Raw genomic sequence first — 20,171 nt, 5'->3', positions numbered from 1 at the left:
GTGGTCACCCTGTCCCTGCTTCTTGTCAGGTGGCCTGGTGTGGCAGTGTCTCGCAGAGCTCCAGAGCCCAGAGGAGATGACACGCTGTGGCTTCTCACTGGCCCTGGGCGCCCTGCCCGGCCCCCTGCTGAAAGGTGTGCTGCGGCAGGTGAGGCGGCCTGGGAACTCGGGCGCGGGCGGGAGCCGGGCGAGCCCGCGTTCGTGGTCGGGAGGGGTCCCTGGAAACCTGCTCGTGGCCGCGGGGGTCAGGGGAAGGGAACGGCGGGGCATGTGGCCGAGGTCCTAGGGGCCTTGTGTGGGAGGGTGGGTGCAGACATGGGGGAGTGGCATCCCGGTCGTAGCAAGGGACTTTTTGTTGGACTTGGAGACCGTCCCCTTGTCCTGCTGGTGAGGACGCTGGTTCTGCTGCAGGGGCTGTGCCCCGATGTCCCACCCAGGGGTCCTCTGGGCAGCACATCTGACCCCCAAGAGAGTGTCACAGAGCCCACCTCCGTGGGCCCTGCCCTTTGTCTCCAGGGCGGGTGTCTTGCACTGCGTTTCTGTCACAGCCTGAGGGTGGCCACCTTGGGAGGACAGGTGACCCGTCAGTTTCTTGCTCCACGGGGTACCTCACCCTTCACGGGGTGGTGGCCTAGGACAGGGCAGGGCAGAGCTCTGCCCTGGACGGGACTTGGAGTGGCCATGCGCACTGCAGAGCCCGCGTGTGATGGGCCGCCTGCCCAGACTCTGCTGTTTGTACTGTGGAGGCTGAAGACGCATCCTCTGCCACCAGCTCCCCGTGCAAGCGCAAGCAGAGGGGGCGCAGGCTCATCGTCAGCCTCGTGGGAATGGCTAGGTGGCTCTGGGGTGCAGGCCTCATCCAGGATGAAGTGATGGAGCCCGCACCCCCTGCGAGTACCCTTCCCGCCTGGACACTGAGCCAAAGCTCCACCGCGTGGACAATACAGTCATCTTGGCCGATGGGCCGCTGATGACCGCCGTGGCTTTCCAGGTCCTAACAGGCTTAGGAGCTGTCACCCAGATTTCCCCTGAGGACGTGAGCTTTGCCGAGTCCAGGAGGGACGCCTTGAAGGCCATCTCCAGGTGAGTCCGCCCATGTCCCCCCATTCACTGCGCCCTCCAGCCTCCCAACCCTGAGGCCAGGGTTCGCGGGTCGGGCGGCGCGTCTGCTGAGAGGCAACCCTTTTCTCTAGTTCCTTCTGAGAAGACACACCTGGCCCTAGGGGCTCATTAGCGGTTCCTCCCAGACACAGCGCCTGTGGGCCAGCCATGTCGTCACTTCTCTGTGGGGAGCTGGACCGGGGCGGGGGAGGAGGAAGGGACGCGTGAGGGTGGCCACTGTCCTTGTCACAACGCGCACGTTGGACGCCCTTTTTTCTCTCTCCCCGAGAGCGCACCGGAGCCCACGAGCCTTCCCGTGCACTGTCACCGTCCCCGTCTCGCCAGGGCAAAGAGCTGCAGGGACTCGTGTCTTTCGAGCGGTAGACACGAGAAAACGTGCTCAGCCTGTCACCGGGAGGCACGCTGGGACCGCACTGCGGCTGAGGGTCCCATGTGTGTCCGTCAGGAAAGGCGCATGTGGGGACGCGGGGGCCATTCGGACGGGACTGGTCGTGAGCTGTTCGCACTTTCAATTCCAGGGTTTGCCAGACCGTCGGTGTGAGCGCGGAGGGCACCCCGGACGAGGTCGTGTGCAGAGCCAACGTCCCGCAGATCTACTGCACGCTGCTGGGCTGCCTGGGAGACTACACCACCGACAGCCGTGGGGACGTGGGCGCGTGGTGAGGCCGGCTCCCTCCGCGTCTTGGTACCCCCAGGTCGGAGGCGGCGCGCCCTTTGCTGCCTGTGGCCCCACGTTCAGCATCGCTTTAGCCCGGGCCCCCTCCCATCGCTGTCCTTCCTGGTCCCTTCACTCTCGGGAGAGCAGCATGTCCTGTGGGCCAGGGTCTCGCGTGTGCACGTTTCAGTCTTTACCGAAGGAAACGCGCTTCATGGCGTCCCGGCCCTGCCTCCCTGTCCTGGTCCCGGCTCGGCCACGTAGTGCCAAGGCCCCCAGCCGCTGGGGGGGTGGGGCGTATGGGGGGCCCTGCAGAGTCCAGCCACAGGCCACAGATTTCAGTCTGGGAGAAGGGCTTGAGCTGACCGGTTCCCCGGGGACCCCCATAGGACGGCTGTCAGTGGAGGGGTGTGGGCCGCTCTCCGCAGCCTTGCTGTTCAGGAGGCCCCCACCTGCCACCAGGAGCACCCCATGGCCGCTGGTGGGAGGGCCCGGGAGGCCCCTCCAGCTTGTGTCAGAAGCACCCGGCTCTCGGCGGTTGTCCCTGGCGCTCCTTCTCGGAGACGCACTAACTGCGTAAAGCACGGCGTGTGGCGGGGCTGCCGTGGCGTGCGGACGGTCCCTCTCTGGTGATGGAAGCGAGCGAGGTTTCGTCAGAGCCCAGTGGGATGAGGCGTGCGGGAGCTCGTCGTTCCATGTGTAGCTAGTTCCGGCCATCGTTTGCTTCGTTCCACACGTCTTTCCGTCACCTCGTCGGGGACCTGCATCTGCACGGACAGCCTGCTCTGGGCACCTGCGGCTCCCCGGTGGGTGCGGGCAGCGCAGCTCAGGCTCCATGGTGCCCTGGCCTGGCACCGTGTCGTCCGGGGGGCCTCTGCCTTCACGGTTTCGTGGGGAGGGTTCCAGTTGGGTCTTCGCTCCTTCACTGCGTCTGCTGGCCTGTCCACCTTGTTCTCTTCCGTCCGGAGTGTCCCCCTCGCCGCACTGGTTGTGTCCCTTTCCATGCTCGTCTGGCGTCTGGGGCTCGGCCCACATGCGCCTCGTGACCTTGGGTGGATGCAGGCGGGGCTCATCTGTCACCTAGGAACCTCAGGTCATCCCAGCGGCAGTGGCATGGGGCACTTGGGGCACCCCGGCCTGAGGACAGCATAGCTCTGCGGCCCCATCTCCCCGGACAGGCCGCTCCGGGGCTCGCTGGCCACCCTGCAGGGGCCGTGCGTGCTTCCGCCGTCTGTGCGATGCGGGAGGCTGCGCGCACTCGCAGGCCCGTCTCCTCCGGGGCCGGGGGCTCTTCGGTCACAGCGGGCCATGTCTGGGCGCAGGGCCGTGGCCCCATCCTGCCTCGTTGTGGAGCCAGCCGCGCTCCTGTGTGACGAGAGGCTCCTCCGCTCTCGGGGCCCCGGTTGTCCCAGACGCCACCTCGGTTTGAGACGGGAGGGTGGCAGGGTTCACTGCGGTCTCAGCTGCTGCCGTGGCTGCCGTCGAGCTCGTGACGCGGGGAGGAAGGCGCCCCGGGCTCTGGTGGCGCTGTGCACCTTGCTGACAGGTGTCCACGTGCCGGTCAGAGCCCCATCCTGGGACCCTCGAAAGCAGAGGGCAGGTCTCGGTGTGGCGGTGTAGGGGCTTTTCCAGAGATTCTCATTCTCCGTAGAAGGTTCTCGTGTTCTTCATTGTTTTTTTGTACCTTTTGCTTTTATTCTTTAGCGTTTATTTTAGCATTTGGTCTTATTTTTTATAGTATTTTCGTTTTAACTAAATCTAGAAATTGCGAGTTCACAACTGGGGGCTTTGGGATGTTTTCTCACACAGGTGTCAGGCCCGTTTGGTGTGGCAGGTCACCATGTGCCCTTAGGGCTAGGGTCAGGCCAGCCCTTAGCCCAACTGTCGCTCCTCCTGCACGAGCCCCCTCCCAGCTGCCAGCTTCTGGGATTCGGAGCTTGAGCATCGTGCAGGGAGGGACCCCCAGCCTCTCCCTGCGGGTACTGCGCCCACAGAGGCAGGGTCCACGGGGGCCACTCTGTCCTCCCTCGCTCTGTGGCCTCCAGTCTTGTGTCCGCAGCAGCAGCTGGCTGGCGGCCACACCCTGGCGTCTGAGCCCCTCCCACTCGCGTCAGCCGCAGGCTCGTGCCCCTGTCCCCACACTCAGGTGCGGCTCCTGTGTGCGGCGGGCACTCCTTGGCGGGAGGGTGGTTGCTCCAGCTGTGGGTGTCCCTGCTGGCCCCGGTGACACGGGGCTGTGGCGTCCGTGGTCCCTGCTGCCCAGTGAGTCCCGCCTGGCTGTGCATCGTTCCACTTTCACCCCGGAGCTGAGCCGTAGTGTGACCTCAGCTTTGCGCGTTGTGTGAGGTCGTGCCCTTCCGTGGGTGACTGTGACAGGTTGCTCAGAGTGGACAGTGGTCCTGGCTGGGAAGCACCTGGCAGCTGTGGTGGGTGCTGTGCTATGTGTGTCCACCCGTGAGGAGCAGGACCCGGGGGCTAGACATCCATGGGAGGGCAGGGCTGTCCCTGCGGGCGATGTGTCTGGGACCTGGCTTCCGGGTGTTAAGCCTGCGTCCTCGTCGGACATGTCATGAGAAAACACTGCCAGGGAAAGGCCGTCACTTGCCCGTGCTGTATCACAAACAGGTTCCCCCCGAAGCACGCAGTTCAGTCTCTGAAACTTGCCCTTTCCGCATGGCTGATGGTCACCTGTCACTGAGAGGCGGTCCCCTCAGGCCCTCCTTGTCCCCGCAGGGTCCGCGAGGCCGCCATGACCACTCTGATGGACGTGACGCTTCTGTTGGGGAGGGAGCAGCCGGAGCTGATCGAGGCTCCCATGTGAGTATTCTTGCTCCGGCCCCCTGTGCGTGAAGAGGGTCTGTCCCCTCCCTGCCTCCTGACCGCAGCCCAGGGCTCCCGTGGGGCACAGGCCAGTGGGAGGACAGCCGTTGGGGCACGGCCAGGCCCGTTTCTCTGCTTCCTCCCCCTGGGAGCCGTGGGCCCCTGTCAGTCCCCCGAGGTCTCTGCGGAGCCCCCGCCCGTGCTTCTCCCTCTCCCCGCCATTCCCCCGTCTGTCGTCACCCTGCCCTCTGCCTCCTCAGTCCCTGGGCCCAGTCTGTGCTCACTGCGGTCTCCCGCCCTCATGTCCAGGCTTCTGGGTGCCAGGTCAGTGTGCTGGGGGCCCTCACGGCTCGTGGCTGTGTGCACGCCGAGGTGCCCTCAGGTGCAGCCGTGCTAACACTGTGTGCTCTGGCTTTGCAGCTGCGAGTGGGTCATGTGCTGCCTGGCCCAGCAGGCGAGCGAGAAGATCGACCGGTACCGTGCGCACGCCACTCACGTGTTCCTGACACTGCTGCACGCCGCCGGCCCCACCGGCCCCATCGTCCCCCACGTGCCGCACCGGGGCGACCTGGAGAAGCTCTTTCCCAGGTACTGGGGGTCTGTTGGATGGTTCCCGGCCGGGCGGCAGGCTCCCTCCAGCTGTGGCTGTCTTGCAGGTCCGAGGTGGCGTCTGTGAACTGGAACGCGCCGGCCCAGGCCTTCCCCCGCATCACCCGGCTGCTGGCGCTGCCCTCCTTCCGCTACCACGTGCTGCTGGGGCTGGTCGTGTCCGTGGGTGGCCTGACGGAGTCCACGGTGAGCGAGTGCCCGCCCGCCTCCTCCCGGGCCCTCGGCGTTTTCTGGACAAAGGCCGTGTTGGGTGGGCGTCTGCCTGGCAGCGGATGATGTGGATGATCTACTGGGCACAGGTGGCGCCTGGCGCTTCCCAGCTGGGAGCCTAGGGTGGGCCGCATGCCCCACACACTGCCGCCTCCCTCGTCAGTTTCGTCTCGGAGGAATCGGAGGAAGTGGGGCCGGGGCCAGCCCCGCGCGTGAACGTGGGAGCTCAGAAAGTTCAGAAACACGCAGAGCCCAGCGTCGCGCCGCACCTGCGTCCCGCCCGCCTCGCCCGCCCCTCGCGCCCCCGCCTGACGCCCCTGCCAGCTGCCGCTTCGCGCCTTCCTCGGGGGCCTTTTCTCTGCCACGCGCTCTGCCTGCGTTTCGTTTGCGTCTCTTGTCATCTCTCTCTGCTGCTTGGTCACCTGCTGTCACCGCTTGCTCTTACCGGGACCCGACCACGTGGAGCCACCCGCCCGTGTCTTCACCCCCCACACCTGGCCGTGCCTCTCACTGTCTTCAGTGTCCCACTGCTCTGCTCTGACGAGTCCAGCCGGGGGCTCTGTTTCTGGCTCCGCGGCCTCCGGGTTCTCGGCCCCCATCCCGCGTGTCTCTCACCTGTCCCTGCTTTTGTCCACATTCCGGCCCAGCCGCCTCTCAGACCCCTTTCCAGGAACTGTGCTCTCTGCAGCTCCGTCATATCTGCCACTTGTCCCTCCCCCACTGGGGATTTGGTTTCATGGTTACGTTTTCATCATCAGACGTCCTGAAATCTGTTTCTCCTGCTTTTTCACCGAGTGCTCGTCTCTGTTTTTCCTTTGGGGATTAGCGCATGGTGTTCTCTGGGTCCTGTGTCTTGTAAGTCTGGCGTCTGCAGCAGGAGGCAGGTCTGAAACTGCACTGATGCTTTTGTGACCCTCTCGCAACCTGCCCAGTGGCTCCGTGACTGGGCTCGGTCTCCTGAGGGCAGCTGCTCCTGCTTTGCTCTGGCTCCTGCAGCAGCCGGTCAGTTCCCTGGCCACACCTCTCTCCCTGCCAGCTCACGGGGCTGGCGTCCAGCCTCAGGGTGACCCTGGATGCTTGCAGCTCGCAGCTCTAGCTGCCCCCGTGCAGGTCATGCATGGCGGGGTCTCCGGGCCTGGCTGTGCGTCCCTCCCTTCTGTTCCTCGTGTGGTATCTGTGGGATGGCCTGAGCCCAGGTGCCCCGGTCTGCTCAAGCGTGGAGTGGGAGGGCTTCAGAGCGTCTGCTCACGACGCCAGGGTCTGGTATTGTCCTACTTCCAGTGGACGCTGTCGGCCGTGTCTGCTGAGGTCGCCGTGCACGTTTGTGCCTCCCTGCCAGGCGCGTGCATGGTGCCCCCCGTGTGCGCAGCCTGGCTGGGCGCCGTAGACCCCCATGCCGTGGCTCAGTCTCCATCGGGACAGGCGGCAGCTCCGTGCCACAAGGACGTCTCTCTCACAGGTCCGGCACTCTACACAGAGCCTGTTTGCTCACGTGCGGGGCATTCAGGAGGACCCACGGGCCCTGGAGGACTTCGGTGGCACCCTCCTGCGGGTCTTCGAGGACAACCTTCTCAATGACAGGTCAGCAGTGGTTCTGGTGCTCAGCCCCAGGGCCTCGGGGCGGGGTGGGCACAGGTGAGGATACAGACTGAGACAGGGCGAGGGGGCTGTGCACGTCAGAAGGAAAGGTGACGGTGGCAGCGTGCCCGTGGTGCCCCCCGAGGTGGGGCTCCCCGACACATTGCACTCGACCCGACCTCGGGTGAGCGCTGGGCGAGCTGGCCTGCAGCGTCGCTGCTCGTCCCTGAGGGCGGAGCGCGGACCCCAGGCCCCGGGCTCAGAGCAGGGACGTTTGCTGCAGCCCCGAGGGTCGTTGTTGATTCAGTTCTCGGCGGGCTCCAGGCAGCGGGACAACAGCGTGGCCGCAGGTCCCACTTGAGGCCCTCGGTAGCCGTGGCCGTGGGAGGCACACACGCGGCTCCAGGCGAGCGGAGGCTCAGGCCGTGGCCATTCCCAGGGAGGCGCGGGTGACGTGCCGTGACACGCAGGGCAGGCTGCTGTCAGCACAGTGAAGATGAGCCCATCACACCCCTCGTTCCCGGCCCCCCTGACCCCGCCACGCCCTGCCTTGGGCGATTGCGGTGCTCCCGCTCTGCCACCTGGTCCAGTGGCTTGCGCCGGGGCCCATGCTCGGGTCTGGTCCTGGGGTCCGCGTGCTGACGGAGTCACCGCCTGCGCCGCCGAGCGCTGTGCTGCGGGTCGTGCCACGGGCTCTGCTCGCCCGTGAGGGCACCGGGCTGTTCCCAGCTGAGGCCGCTACGAATGGAGCCCTGACAGGCGTTCGCGTCCAGGCTGCGTGGACGTCGCTCGTCCTCCTCTGGGGTGGCTGCCAGGGGTGCGCTGGCTCGGCCCTGTGGTGGGCGAGTATTTATTTCAAAAACTGCCAACTGTCGTCCACGGTGGTCGCACTGCTTACGTTTCTGCCGACACCATCTGCGTGGCTCAGGCGCCCATGTCCGCACCCAGCCTGCAGTCCCTGCCGGGTCAGCCCTGTCACCGTTGCCGTTCCCACGGGGTATGGCGACGTGCTGTGGCTTTCTGTGCATTTCCGTCCTGACTGGGGTGCGGGCACCTTCTCGGGGCTCACCGGCTGTCGGGGCGTCCTGTGCACCGACCTGTCTGGATGTTTTTGCCTGATGTTCACTCCCTCCTTGCTGCTCACTTCTGGGTTTTCTCGCACGTCGTGGAGCAAGCTGTCGCCACGCTGGTCATTCTGCCCCCCCCCGCCCCTCGCCTGCCCCCGTCAGTCGCTCCAGCCCCGGAGTTGCCCGCACACCTGTCAGAGGCTGTGGCCGTGTGAACTTGCTGGAACTCGTCCGCTCTGACCTGTTCACTGTCGTGTTGGAAGTGGGGCCGTGTCCCCTTCCGGCTCTTCCCTCCCGTGGCGCTTGTGGCCTTTCTTGGTCCTTTGTGTTTCCGTGTGACTGGCAACTGGCTCCCCATTCTCTGCAGCTCTCCCCCGTGGCCGTGACTGGGCCATCTCGGGGACTCGACGTCATCACGATGTGGCTTTCCCCGCTCCGCGCGTCCCGGTCCTCCCTCCCTCCCATGTGGCGGCACCTGGGTCTCACAGCATATCCTCTGCCCGCAGGGTGTCCGTGCCACTGCTGAAGACGCTGGACCAGATGCTGGCTAATGGCTGCTTTGCCATCCTCACCACAGAGAACGAGTGAGTGTGTTCGCTGCTTTTGCTGCTTAACTTGCCACTGGCCTCGTCAGGAGACCCTGATCAGACCCAGGGCAGAATCGGGGGGCCTCTTCCAGTGTTCAGGGTCATGCACAGTGAAGGCCCCCGTGAGGCTGGGGCTGGGCGGTAGGGGGATAGGAGGGGCCAGTTCGGGGGAGTCCATCTGTGGCACCAGCTGTGCAGGTGAGAGGTAGAGCAGGGGACAGGGGCCTGGCGGCCGGGCCAGTTGTGGACGGGGCAGCAGACAGGTAACCGGGGAAGGGAGGTAGACTGGGAGGGACCCGTTGCCAGGACGACAGGGAGCAGAGGGACAGCACAGCCACAGGAAGTGGGCTGAGTTGGGAGCGCGTCACAGTGGTGCCATCCGTGCTACGTGCCGAGCAGTCACGCAGGGCAAGGGGAGTGACATGATGGTCATTTGGTTTCTGACAGGCGTTTCAGTGAGTTGTGGGGTGAAGCTGGAAAGAGCCAAGCTCAGGGAGGGGTGGGGGCCGGAGTCTCACACACAGACCACTGAGTGACGGGGCAGCAGGGGTGGGGCGGGACCTCGGGGACAGAGGTGACAGCGAGGTGAGAGGTCTGAAGTCCCTTTTATCCCAAGACAACAGGAGAATGGCCACAGGACCATTTTTGGTCAAGGGAGTTGCTGTCAGACCTTGAAATGGCAGTGACCAGTGCAGTCGTCGCTTCCGTCCGTGGTGGAGAGTCTGTCCTGTGTCTCTGCCCAGGGTTCCAGCGAGATGAATTTAGGCCCACCCCCCAATATCCAGGGTCACCCGAGGGAAGAGGGGCACAGCGTCACTTGGGCTGACGTGTCTCAGCCCATGCTGCGTCCAGAACTGGCCTGGGGCAGGGTCAGTGGAGCCTGTGGTCGTGGCACCACAGATGAGGAGTGTGTCCATGTCGCTGACCTTGCTGCCTTGGCCTTATGCTCAGCTGACTGGCCGCTCAGCCTCTGAGTGCAGAGTCGGGGGCAGGGGGCGGGATGTGTGTGCCGGTCCCTCGACTCCCTGACCCTCCACTCCCTGACCCTCCTTTGATCCTGCGTGGAGCCTGGTGGAGTCACAGCACACACTAGGCCAGGCACTTGCTGCTGCGTGATGGGGGCCAGCCACCGGGGTATGTAGTGGGGGTGCCCCCTGCCCTGCGGGGCCCCGAGGGCTGGTGGAAAGCTGGGTCTGTCCCCTGCTACGCCTGTCGAGGAACCCGTCCAGGTGACCTGGCACAGCATCCCTGAGGGACGTGGCCTTCTGGTCATCAGGTTTCAAGCTGCAGGCACGAGCTGCCCCTGGAAGCTCACGCCAGCACCCCACACCTCTCTTGCAGCCACCCCTTCTGCGTGCGGCTGCTCGCGCTCTGTAAGGAGGAGATCAGGAAGTCCAAGGACGTCCAGAAGCTGCGGTCCAGCGTGGCTGTGTGAGTCCCAAATAACCACTGAGAGTGCCGGGCGGGACGGCCGGTGGGGCTGCCAGACGCAGCGTTAGTGTGACCTCACCGAGGCCGCGAACGGTCGTGTGTCCTGGTGTCAGTGGAGACCGATCGTGGATAAGCCGCTGGCCATCGAGGGCTCCTGTGTCCTGGTCTACAGGGAGGGCATGTCCCACGGGCGAGCGTCCCCTGAAGCTGCCCAGCTCCCGACACTGGCAGTCGGGACAGCTGGGCGAGTGGTCTGGACGCTTCAGTTGGCAGTGGGCGTGGACGCTGAACCCAGGGTTGCCATGGTGCTGGCCAGTGGCCGGGGCCCACTGACGCCCACCGGCCCCGCAGGTTCTGTGAGATGGTGCAGTTCCCGGGCGGCGTGCGGAAGAAGGTGCTGCTGCAGCTGCTCCTGCTGCTCTGCCACCCATTCCCTGTGGTGAGTGCCACCCAGGGCTCCCGGCGTGCAGGGACACCAGTGTGGCCAGCAGCCCGCCCGGGGTTCCCCAACATGACGTGCTGGTGCCCGGGTCCGGACGCCGGTGCTGGCTGTCCTGGTGCTTGGGTGGGGGCCGCAGAGTGGACCCCGGATCTGAGTGGGGGCGGGGGCTCCTCTGCTGCCCATCAACACTGTCCGGTCCAGGTCCGCAAGACCACAGCGAGCCAGCTGTACGAGATGGTGCTCACGTACAGCGACGCCGTGGATGCCGACGTCCTGGACGAGGTCGTGGCTGTGCTCGGCGGCACGGCCTGGTGAGTGGGCCCTTCCTGTTCTCCGTGCAGGTCCGCGGGGGACAGGGGCGTCCCAAGCCTGTCGCTGTTCCCCCTCCTGTCCCCACAGTTCCCCACGCCCCCAGGGGGGAGAGGAAGGTGAGGCTGCCAGCTGGCCCCACCTCAGCACTGGGGTCACCCGGGGCAGTGGTGGTTGGAGTGGAGCCTCCCTCGTCACCTGCGTGTCCCTGTCCTGGAGCGTAGGTCACTCCCTCCCTGCAGAGGCGCGGGGCAGCCTGGCCTGGGGGTGGGGGTGCCCCTGGGACGCTATCGTCTCTGTGCGGAGGTGGGTCCTCCCAACCCACATGGGCCAGGGCTGAAATGAGACTGGCTTTTCCTTGAGCGAACCAGTAGCTGACGCAGGACACACTTCCTGTTGGGTTGTCACCTCACAGTGGTGCAGGGGCACGCGCTGCATCAGGTTCTGACACGTTCGGCTGAGAAAGGACCGTGAACGAGGAGGGGCCCGAGCCCCCTGTGCCCAGGGCTCCTGGTCCACCTTTCCCGCTCCATGTCTGGGCCTCGTTCCTCGTAACTTCATTCCTCTCTGTTTAAAAAAAAAACTTAAGAGAATTTGAAAATGCTGTTTATTACACGAGAAAAAGCCCCAGTATTTCTGCATGGTGTTGCTAAATTCAACTTATCTTCAGTGAACACAATAAACACATTTAAAATCAAAACTTATAAAGCAGCCCACGTGCTGAGAGTCAGCCCGTGCACCTGAGCAGGTGGTCCCCGCCCCTCCGCGGCCCTCTCGGCCCCTGGGCCTGGGGCTGAGCCCCTGCAGTGCAGGAAGGGCAGGCACAAAGCCCTGGGCAGAGCCCCACCTGAGCTGGGGGGCCTGGTGCCTTGAGGTTCCCACACATGCCGGGGCCACTGCGGGTTCGGGGTCCCGGCCGCTGTAGCAGTTCCAGACTTCCTTGGGCCTGACGCCACTCACACCCCTTCCCCAGGGATGCGGAGCTCCCGCTCGTGAGAAGCCAGAGGAACCGCCTATGCGACCTCCTGGGAGTGCCCAGACCCCAGCTGGTCCCCAAGGTAAGTGCACGGGGACACCTGGGGCCATCGCCACTGTGGCGGTCGGAGGTGCCAGCATTGACCCAGCTCTGACGTGCGTTCCCTAGTGCGGTGAACAGACCCCTCGTGCCCAGTCTGCTGCTTCTGAGTGTCCCCACGGCCACTTCCTTGGACACACGTGCACCTGGGGACCGTCAGCACACAGGGCCTCCTGGGGCTGCTGGTGTCTGCCCACGGAGCCGCCTCATCGACGGTGCGTGCGTCGTGACCGCGGGGCCCGCTCCCTGTCCCGGGCGGTCAGCAGGAGACCCAAGTCCCATGTGCACTTGGCGGACGGTCGGGCTCAGCCCGTGGGTTCTGCAGCAGCCCAGGTGGCGGTCACAGCAGCATGCACTGTGATTGCTGGGGACCAAGCAGATCCTCTGCCTCGCCCCCACATTCTCGTCCTTGTCCCCATGGGCTGTCCCCTCACACTGGAGAGGCCGGCTTTGAACTCCGGCCCTGCAGAGGCTGAGCTTTGTGGAGGAAGAAGTCCTCTGCAGAGTGGGTGCTGGTCACTGCGCACCCACGCAGCCCACACCAGCTCTGCCGTGGGGCCGCCACACGAGCCTGGACTCCAGGGAGGCGCGTCCGCAGAGGGGCTGGCCATGTGCATTCCCAGGGTCATGCTGGACATGATGGGTTGCATTCTCTGCGTTTCCAGGCCATTGGTGCCACGTGGATGTCCTCGGTGGTGGTGTGCACACGCTGTAGGCTCAGATGGCTTCCGGCCCAGGCGGCAGCCCCACCGTCCAGCCCTGCCCTCCCCCATTGTCCTGTGGACTGCGTTTGAGACGCTTGGCGACGCCAGGGTTCTCTGTGGTCCCCCCCTTGCCCAAGAGCTGCGCAGCCCACCTGGCATTGGGCTCTCAGGGCCTGAGGGGTCAGCGGGCGTGTTCTCCACACGCACAGCTGGCTGGTCCACTCTGGCAGTGCCATCACCACTGTCCTAAGTCAGCGCAGCGCCCACACGGCGGCCCTCGGGAGTTTCCACGCCCTGTGGGTCCCTTGTCCATCAGTGACAGGAGTGGGTCACGTGTCCTAGAGACAAGTGTGGATCTCAGGACGGGTCACGACACTGAGCTGTCCTGGTTCGCTGGTTTCACTTTCTTCGAGGTTGTCTTGACTCTCCGTGGCCCTGTGGGTCCCCGTAACACCTGTGGCGTTGGCTCGTCACTTGCACAGTGAAGCGCCAGGCACTTGGCTAAGGCTGCTTGGTGCACCTGGAGGTCACTGGTGAGAAGTGACGTGTCTGACCGTGAATGTGCCGCCTCTCCCAGCTATTCAGGGATGCTGAGTGCTTCACGCCTCGTGGGGAGACACGTGGCCCATCTTTGTGTGGTCATCTCAAGTCCTCGCCTGTCCTCTCCTTTCCTCTCTGCGTTTCGACCTGCGGAGTCTCCGCTGGCCCATGTCCGTGCTCACTGACCTTTTCCTGGGCTGTGTCTGGTCTTGGGAGCCTAGCAAAGGCATTGTCATCTCTGCCAGCGTCCAGTCTTGAGCCCTTCCTTCCGTCCTTTCTTAGGGTTTCCAGTTCAGCTGACACGGGCCGTCTGTATTTGCTCGGGTCCACCTGCCCGCTGAAGCCCTTGGCATCCAGTCCCACGTGTGTGAAGCTTTGTGTTTGTCTGGGAGCCGCTCTGTTCAGTATTTGCAGCTGCAGTTTCCAGACCTTTGACTTCTGTCCTGGTCCCTGACTCTGGGGACCCGTGTGTTCTCCTGCACCCTTGTCTTTGTGTCTTGAAGTCCTTGCGTCATCCTCTTTGGAATGTGTCTTGCAGCTGGACCCCGGTCATGATGCCGGAGCGCTGTTGGTGGGGGGGCATCCTGTGAACTGACCCCCGGTGGGCCTGGGTCTTATGTGGCTCGGTCAGCGCTGCTTCCTTCCCTGGCCACCTCGTGGAGCTCCGAGCCACTCGCTCCCTGTAGTCCAGCTGGAGGGGAGAGGAGGTCTCTGTGCTGGAGACGGCCTGGTGGTGACTGTCCCCTCCCCTCCCTCCCCAGAGTGAGTGCCCTCAGGATGCAGTGCCCAGTCCCTTGCTCTCAGGCCAGTTCGTACTTGGCTGCATCTGCCCCCCAGGTGCGGGGGTGACCTCAGCTATGATGAGACCTTGAGCACAGCCTTTTCCTGCCAGGCCACACTCCTCTGTCCTGTTCTCGTCCTCACCTTCTGTGACGCCCTGGATCTCTGTCACCGGGTGCCTGACGCCGTCCTGGCGGGTGGCCCTCACTTGCAACACTGGGCTTTGTCTGCATTTGTGCTTTGTGCCGACGTCCTGTGTTGGTGGCGTGGCCACCCTGGGCCCTTGCTTGTGTCCACGTGGTCCGTGTTTTCCTATTGCCGTCAGCTGCTGTGGGGTCGTGTTCGCACGGGCCTCGTCAACGACTGCTTAGGTCTGATCCCTGTCTATCCAGGTTAACGACCTTTCACTGGAGTGTCCACTCACGTTTCATGTGACGTGGGGTCATCCAGGCTCCTACCCATTTTCCTGTTCTTTTCTGACTCTACCGCTCGTCCCCTTCCTCACCTGTCTGCATTTGGATTGATTCAAGGTGTCCTGTGTCACTGCGCGGCCCGCCAAGCCCTTGCCGCCATCTCCCTGCTGCTCTGGTTTCTGAGGTGCCGTCTTCCCCGTGCTCTGGCTGTGGGGCCCTGTGACCTACGTCCCCGAGGGCCGGGCACAGAGCCGCTGGCCGGGGGACTTGTGTTCGTTCTTGGCCTGCCTCCCACCAGCCCTCCTCTGTGCCCTGCTCACCCGTGAGTCCTCTCCTGTGGGCACCAGCGGTGACTTCTGAGGGACTTTCCATTCCCCTCCTGGTGCTGTTCCGGGGTCTACCCTGTAGATGCTCCTCCAGGTGCAGGGCAGGTGCTGATCTGTTCAGCACCCCCGGTGACACTGTGAGGGGCGGAGATGGCTGCCTGAGCACGTGACCACCCTGTTTCTTGTGTCAGGGCCAAATGCAGCGTCAGCTCCCCACGTGAACACGCTTTTGCGTTTTTACGAGGAAACGTGCACACGGACAGGTGAAGTTAGACCAGTACAGAACCTCCAACTGAAGCGCTGTGTAGACTGTGTTAGCACAGGGCCCCTGGGACGTGTCCTGTAGGAGATGGGGCCACCTGGCTTGACTCTGTCATGTGTCCTCTGCAGCCTGCTGCCTGCTGAGGCCAATCCTAGGAGCTGAGCCCTGCCCAGCGGGGAGGAGCAGCCAACGGCGGTCAGCACAGAAACCCTGGGCGTAGCCTTGGCCAGGACGTATGCTGAGAGACTCGGCGCTTGTCACCGTGGATGCGGCTTTTTCCCCACACGTGTCCTGCACTCTAGTGATCTGGGGCGATGAGCTGCTTTCTTATCCAGTCAAATGCAGGCCCGTGCCTTATAAAGTCATGTGCTGAGCAGTCTGTGTCTGTGTGTGTGTCTGTGTCTGACACCGTCTGGAGTGAGGGTGACTGGTGGGGCCAGCTGCCCCGGGACAGCTTTGTGCGGGGAGTAGGCTGGAGGCTGGGGGGGTCATGGGTTCCCTGCTGCTCTGCCGCTGCCTGCCCATACTGGGTCGGGGGGTGGCCTGGGGTGGGGATGAGGCCTGGGATGGGCCGTCTGCAGCCTCCCGTGTGCTGTGCTGTTGTGGAGACAGTGTCCACTACAGGCCTTGGTCAGCATGGCCCGGCCAGTGATGTGCTCTTAGACTTACGTTAAAATGTCAGAGGCTTCGAGGGCAGGGAAGCCACCGCGCCTCGGTGGTGCCTGTTCCTGGCCAGCGTGTGGCTCTCACGCATGTCTCACGCACTGCCCGCGTGGGTCTAGAGCAGAGAAAGCCGTCCCCACATTTGTGGGTCTGCGTGCCGGAGAGCTGTGGCCAGGCGCGTGTGGAATGCCAGCGGGGCATTCATCCGAGGGGACGGCGTCGGCATGCTGTCTGGGGACCAGGAGCCCTGGACTGACGGTGTGCCTGGTCAGCCATGTCCTGCCCTCGGGTTGTGCGTGCAGGACACGTGCACTTTGCTGCTGCCTCCACTAGTCGATCTTTCCTGCTTGGGCCGAGCCACTGGATGTGCTGGACCTGGTGGCAAACAACTTTAACCCCCCGAAAGAGACAGCTTTTCGTGTGTTTCGTGAGGCTTTAACTGCATGGCTTCACTTTTATTTCATTTAAGCCTGAAAACATGCAGGGAGTTTTCTATTTCAGACGGAAGGTCAGCCAGACCTCTCGACTGGCAGATGTCACTCAGTGCGGGGTCCTAGGTGACCAGCCTCAGACCACGTGAGGCCACACTACAAGGTTCCACTCTCATGCCCACCAGGTACAGGGACACACAGCAGGTCGGGGAGGGGACACAGCCTGCAGAGCAGCATCTGGACCTTGTCTGCAGAAAACCACTCAAGCACCTTCTGAGGAGAAATAGAATGAACTGTTTTTAGTGTGATTAATAAACGATTCCAGAGAAACGGCCTTTTGAAACATGGAAACAGCAGACCTGCCGATGACACTGTGTCGTGACAGTTCGTTTCAATGCTGTTCTGACTCTGCAGCTCAAGGAAAACAGTCGATCCATTGGTCAGCAGACAGTGTCCAGCAGCCTCTGCTCGCCTCAGCCACATCAGACCCCCGCTGGTCACCCCACTGGTCAAAGCAGTGCCTGCGAGCACCCACTTCATGCAGCTGTGGTTGCTGGGTCCACCCGAGTGTTGCTGATGGTTTGGAGGGGGCCCCACGTGCTTGTGATGTACACTGTCGCCAGCAGCAGACAGCAGGCAGGCACATGTGCCACCGCAGAGACCTGAGTGCCAGGAAGCACGAGGACGCAGGTGGCCTCTGGGTGGTTCTGGGATGGGGCCTCTGGGTGGTTCTGGGACGTGCGGCGGGGCGGACACGGCGGGGAGGAGTGAGCTCTGCTGGTGGGCCACGTGCACACCCACCGCCAGATGCGAAGCAGCGCACGCAGTCCCACTGGGCTGGTTGGGTGGCAGCGGTGGGCACGGTACCCACCCGCAGCACCAGGTGAGTGGGGACCAGGCCCACAGAGGGTGGGCAGGGCACTTCTGTGTCACGTGGGGAGAAGGCCCCCAGGGACATGCACTGCCACGTCGTCCGCAGACCCTCCTGTGCACGCCGGGGAAACTGGCCACCGACCAGCGTCCGCACAGCAGGCGGAAAGAGCGCCAGCCAGGGGAGGGGCGCGGCCGGTTCCCACAGAGGATGGAAGGGACGGACTTCACGGAAATGGGCGTCACCGGCCACACGCAGCAGAGTCAGGTCCACGAAGACTTGATAGGTGCTCACCTGTGGAAGTGGCCAAGAGTCGGGGAAAGTGCTGAAGGGTGTGAACCACCACGTGGACACAGCTGAAGAGGGCCTGGAAGACCTGCAGAAATGACCTGAAGAGTGACAGGGACATGGAGGCCGAGTCGAGGGGCAGCAGAGTGCCTGACCGCTGTGATGTGAGTGTCCCTGTCTGCTGAGAGGCAGCGGTCCCCAGGTGCAGAAGCAGACAGCGGCACGAAGGGCCGAGAACGCGGGGCTGCTGCTCAGGCCCCCACGGCCTGGCCAGCACACGAGCCCCTGCGCACTGCGAGGCCGTCCTCTGCTGCCCGAGCCCCTGCCCCACAAGCTGGGCTCACAGCCTCCACCCCACTTTGCATGGTCTTGTGTCTACGGCACTGACCCGAGATGGACGCGTAGCCCACAGCACTGGACGTGGCGCAGGCCACCTCCGGGGGGCACTGAGCCAGCCCAACGCCAGCTCGTGGAGCAGAGGATGGGGTGGGTGACACACGAGGGCAAAGGAGCCAACCTGGGTCTCAGCCTGTGTGGCGTGTGCATGCTACATACGCGGGTCAGCGTGGGCCACAGTGCACAGCGTGAACGTCACCCCAGCAAGAACACGCTAGCGCACCCGCCAGCCACAGGGCTGGCCACACACACAACGCAGTGCGCTGCCTCTGGGCCCCACCCCCACCTGCACGTTCCCAGGGGCCCAAGGAGCTGTCTTCCCTACGGGTCCTCACTCCCGTCACAGCAGGACGGTCCCACGTCCCAGGGGGCCGCGCGTACCTGGGCATGGCCGCTGGCCGTCAGCTGAAGTGCAGGAAGTCCCGGCCCTCCCGCAGGTTCAGAGACTGCAGGTTGTCCTCGAATGCACCCCCTGTGAGGTCCTGCGGGAAGAAGGGCAGGTCCACCTCAATCCCAGCCTGAGGCCCCCTGGCCACCTGTCAAGTGTCCACTGTGGACTGCTCCACTGCTAAGACGGGGCGGCGGGGGGCGGTCCTGGAAGGAGACAAGGCCAGAAAGGGAAACTGCAGGCAGTTAGCAACCATGTCCTGTTGGTCACTGAATGGGGGGTGCAGATGGGTCCTCTGAGGTGTCCTCGCTCAGCCTGGCCCAGCTCCTCCCAATAGAAGGCAGCTGACCCACCACGGGGGCTTGAGGAAGGAGATGAGATTCTGGACAGTCCCCTCTGCTGGCCCCTTTGTAAACGGGGCAGATCCAGGTCCCCTCCTGACTGGCCTTGGAGCCCTGGCAGGCCCCGCCCCCACTTATGCAGGGGACACGAACCACCACTCCACAGTCGGCTGCTGACGGAGCTCCCCCCTCAACCGTCCTTGCTTTGGAGAGAGGACTGAGACCCTGTGAGGACGGTCAGGACCCAGGAGGCAGGCCATCCAGAACCGACATGTGACCTGACCAGGTCCCTGAGCTGGTTCCAGGGTTGGTGCAGGACTTGGGGGCAAGTCCCTGAACCAGCATGGCCCGTGCATTGACTGGTGGTGGCTTTGGTGAGGACATTTCACCCCAGCCCTGTCCCCTTGCATAGGCCACGCAGGTTTGGGGACACCAGTGGGCTCCTGGCCCGTCCCTCACCCCAGGGCCTGCCACCCCGGCCCCACTGCCTCGGCAGCTTGGCTCCCAGAGGCAGCCGGCATGCCAGGCGCATCCTTGGCCCTCGCGGAGGTCCCAGTGCTGCTTGGCCATCATGTTCGTCCCCCTTGGGTGTCCGTCTGTCCTTGGGCCCAACGCGGAAGTCGGCCGGCCACACACGCCCTTGGCCTGGGCCATCACTTGTCTCACCGCCCTGACTACTGGGTGTTGTACCGAGTGTTGAAATGAAACCACTCCACCTGGAAAACACCTGAAGTCCCCACATGCTGCCCTCTGCCTCCTTTCCCTCCTCGCCCCCTTCTCCCTGCTCCTGAGGCTTCACGGCAAACACTCCTGGGCTCGAGCCCCGAGTCTGGCCCAGAGATCACTAATGACGGCTGGTGGCCCGGGGCTTGCACAGGGGCCAGCGGGAAGGCGGGCCTGTCATCGTCAGACTCCATTACAGTCAGATGCTTCTATGAACTGACGGGGCCCACCGAGGGAGGGGAAGGCCAGACGGACCCGTAACTCCGACAGTGGGACGTACACTCGCCACACAGAGGTCCCACAGATGAGGAAACCCACACCTGGTGACACAGGAAGGCTCTCGGCTGGTCGGTACTCAGACGCGTGTCAAAGCACAGAGTGCACCGTGTCCCCAAACGGGGACCAACTCCGACCATCCAGGGGTGAGCCTGTGCCGCCTAGGACCCACCCTGCCTCTGGGCGTGGCCCCAGCCCAGCCTCTTTGCTGGCTGTCATCTAGTGAGGACACAGCCACTCCCAGAGAGAGGGGAGGCAGGCATCAGGATGTCACGGTAGAGCCTGGGACCCGGCTCCCAAAGGCCAAGCTAGCGTGACAGTCACAGCTCAACGCCAAAATGCCAACCAGAACGGATAGCCGGCTTCACAGTCATGACATGGAGACCAGCCCCTAGAGGACACAAGATCGCATTCACAGGGGTTACAGAGGAGGTGGGGTTAAACCGTATGGTTTTGAGTGCATACGTGTCACCACACTGAGGACAGTGCTGGGTGGCTGCTGCCCGGGCTAGATCTCCTCGCCCTGGACGGCAGCCCGTGTGAGCTCGTGCGGCACGTGCAGAAAGTGACGTTTGCAGAGCTTTTCTTCAAAGGCCAGATGGTAAATATTTCTGGGTTTGTGGTCACGACGCCATCTGCTCTAATAAAACTTTATCGACGAAAGCAGTTATTTCCTAAATGTGTTAAGAGTTCAAGATGAACAAGTTTTTCAAAGAAGAAAAATGTGAGAAAGTTTCTGAAAACAACGAAGACAGACAAGCCTTACTGAGCAGTAAACGTCGCAAAACTGCAGTACACGGTGCTGGTTTTTGAGTGGGCAGGTCAGTGGGAAGAGACCAAGTGTCCAGGGGACACATGCCTGCT

General features: G+C 63.7%; 2 protein-coding genes across 12 annotated transcripts in view; one reads left to right on the top strand and one right to left on the bottom strand.

Moving 5' to 3' along the window:
• Window positions 1–15,306, top strand: part of TBCD (tubulin folding cofactor D) — a 124,782-nt gene extending 109,476 nt beyond the window's left edge. For both annotated transcript variants that reach the window (XM_039859263.1, XM_039859264.1), the window contains 13 exons: window positions 30–148; window positions 992–1,083; window positions 1,641–1,781; window positions 4,511–4,594; window positions 5,018–5,185; window positions 5,254–5,392; window positions 6,876–6,997; window positions 8,568–8,645; window positions 9,990–10,079; window positions 10,431–10,518; window positions 10,723–10,832; window positions 11,804–11,888; window positions 15,059–15,306. In XM_039859263.1, coding sequence (XP_039715197.1) covers window positions 30–148; window positions 992–1,083; window positions 1,641–1,781; window positions 4,511–4,594; window positions 5,018–5,185; window positions 5,254–5,392; window positions 6,876–6,997; window positions 8,568–8,645; window positions 9,990–10,079; window positions 10,431–10,518; window positions 10,723–10,832; window positions 11,804–11,888; window positions 15,059–15,073 — 1,331 coding nt within the window. In that variant the 3' untranslated portion in view covers window positions 15,074–15,306. The remainder of the gene's footprint in view (window positions 1–29; window positions 149–991; window positions 1,084–1,640; window positions 1,782–4,510; window positions 4,595–5,017; window positions 5,186–5,253; window positions 5,393–6,875; window positions 6,998–8,567; window positions 8,646–9,989; window positions 10,080–10,430; window positions 10,519–10,722; window positions 10,833–11,803; window positions 11,889–15,058) is intronic.
• Window positions 15,307–16,016: 710 nt separating this feature from the next.
• QTGAL (queuosine-tRNA galactosyltransferase) overlaps window positions 16,017–20,171 on the bottom strand; it is a 47,782-nt gene continuing 43,627 nt past the window's right edge. For 8 of the 10 annotated variants that reach the window (XM_039859269.1, XM_039859266.1, XM_039859271.1 and 5 more), the window contains 2 exons: window positions 17,961–18,061; window positions 16,017–17,284 (listed from right to left, as the gene is read on the bottom strand). In XM_039859269.1, coding sequence (XP_039715203.1) covers window positions 17,981–18,061 — 81 coding nt within the window. In that variant the 3' untranslated portion in view covers window positions 16,017–17,284; window positions 17,961–17,980. The remainder of the gene's footprint in view (window positions 17,285–17,960; window positions 18,062–20,171) is intronic. The other 2 variants (XM_039859267.1, XM_039859268.1) reach the window with 2 other exon arrangements.

This window comes from Pteropus medius, unplaced genomic scaffold (assembly GCF_902729225.1).
Source record: "Pteropus medius unplaced genomic scaffold, Ma_sr-lr_union100, whole genome shotgun sequence".
In the NCBI taxonomy this organism is placed as follows: Eukaryota; Metazoa; Chordata; class Mammalia; order Chiroptera; family Pteropodidae; genus Pteropus; species Pteropus medius.
Note: the sequence above shows the minus strand (reverse complement) of the source record. Positions and strands in the feature narration are given on the sequence as shown.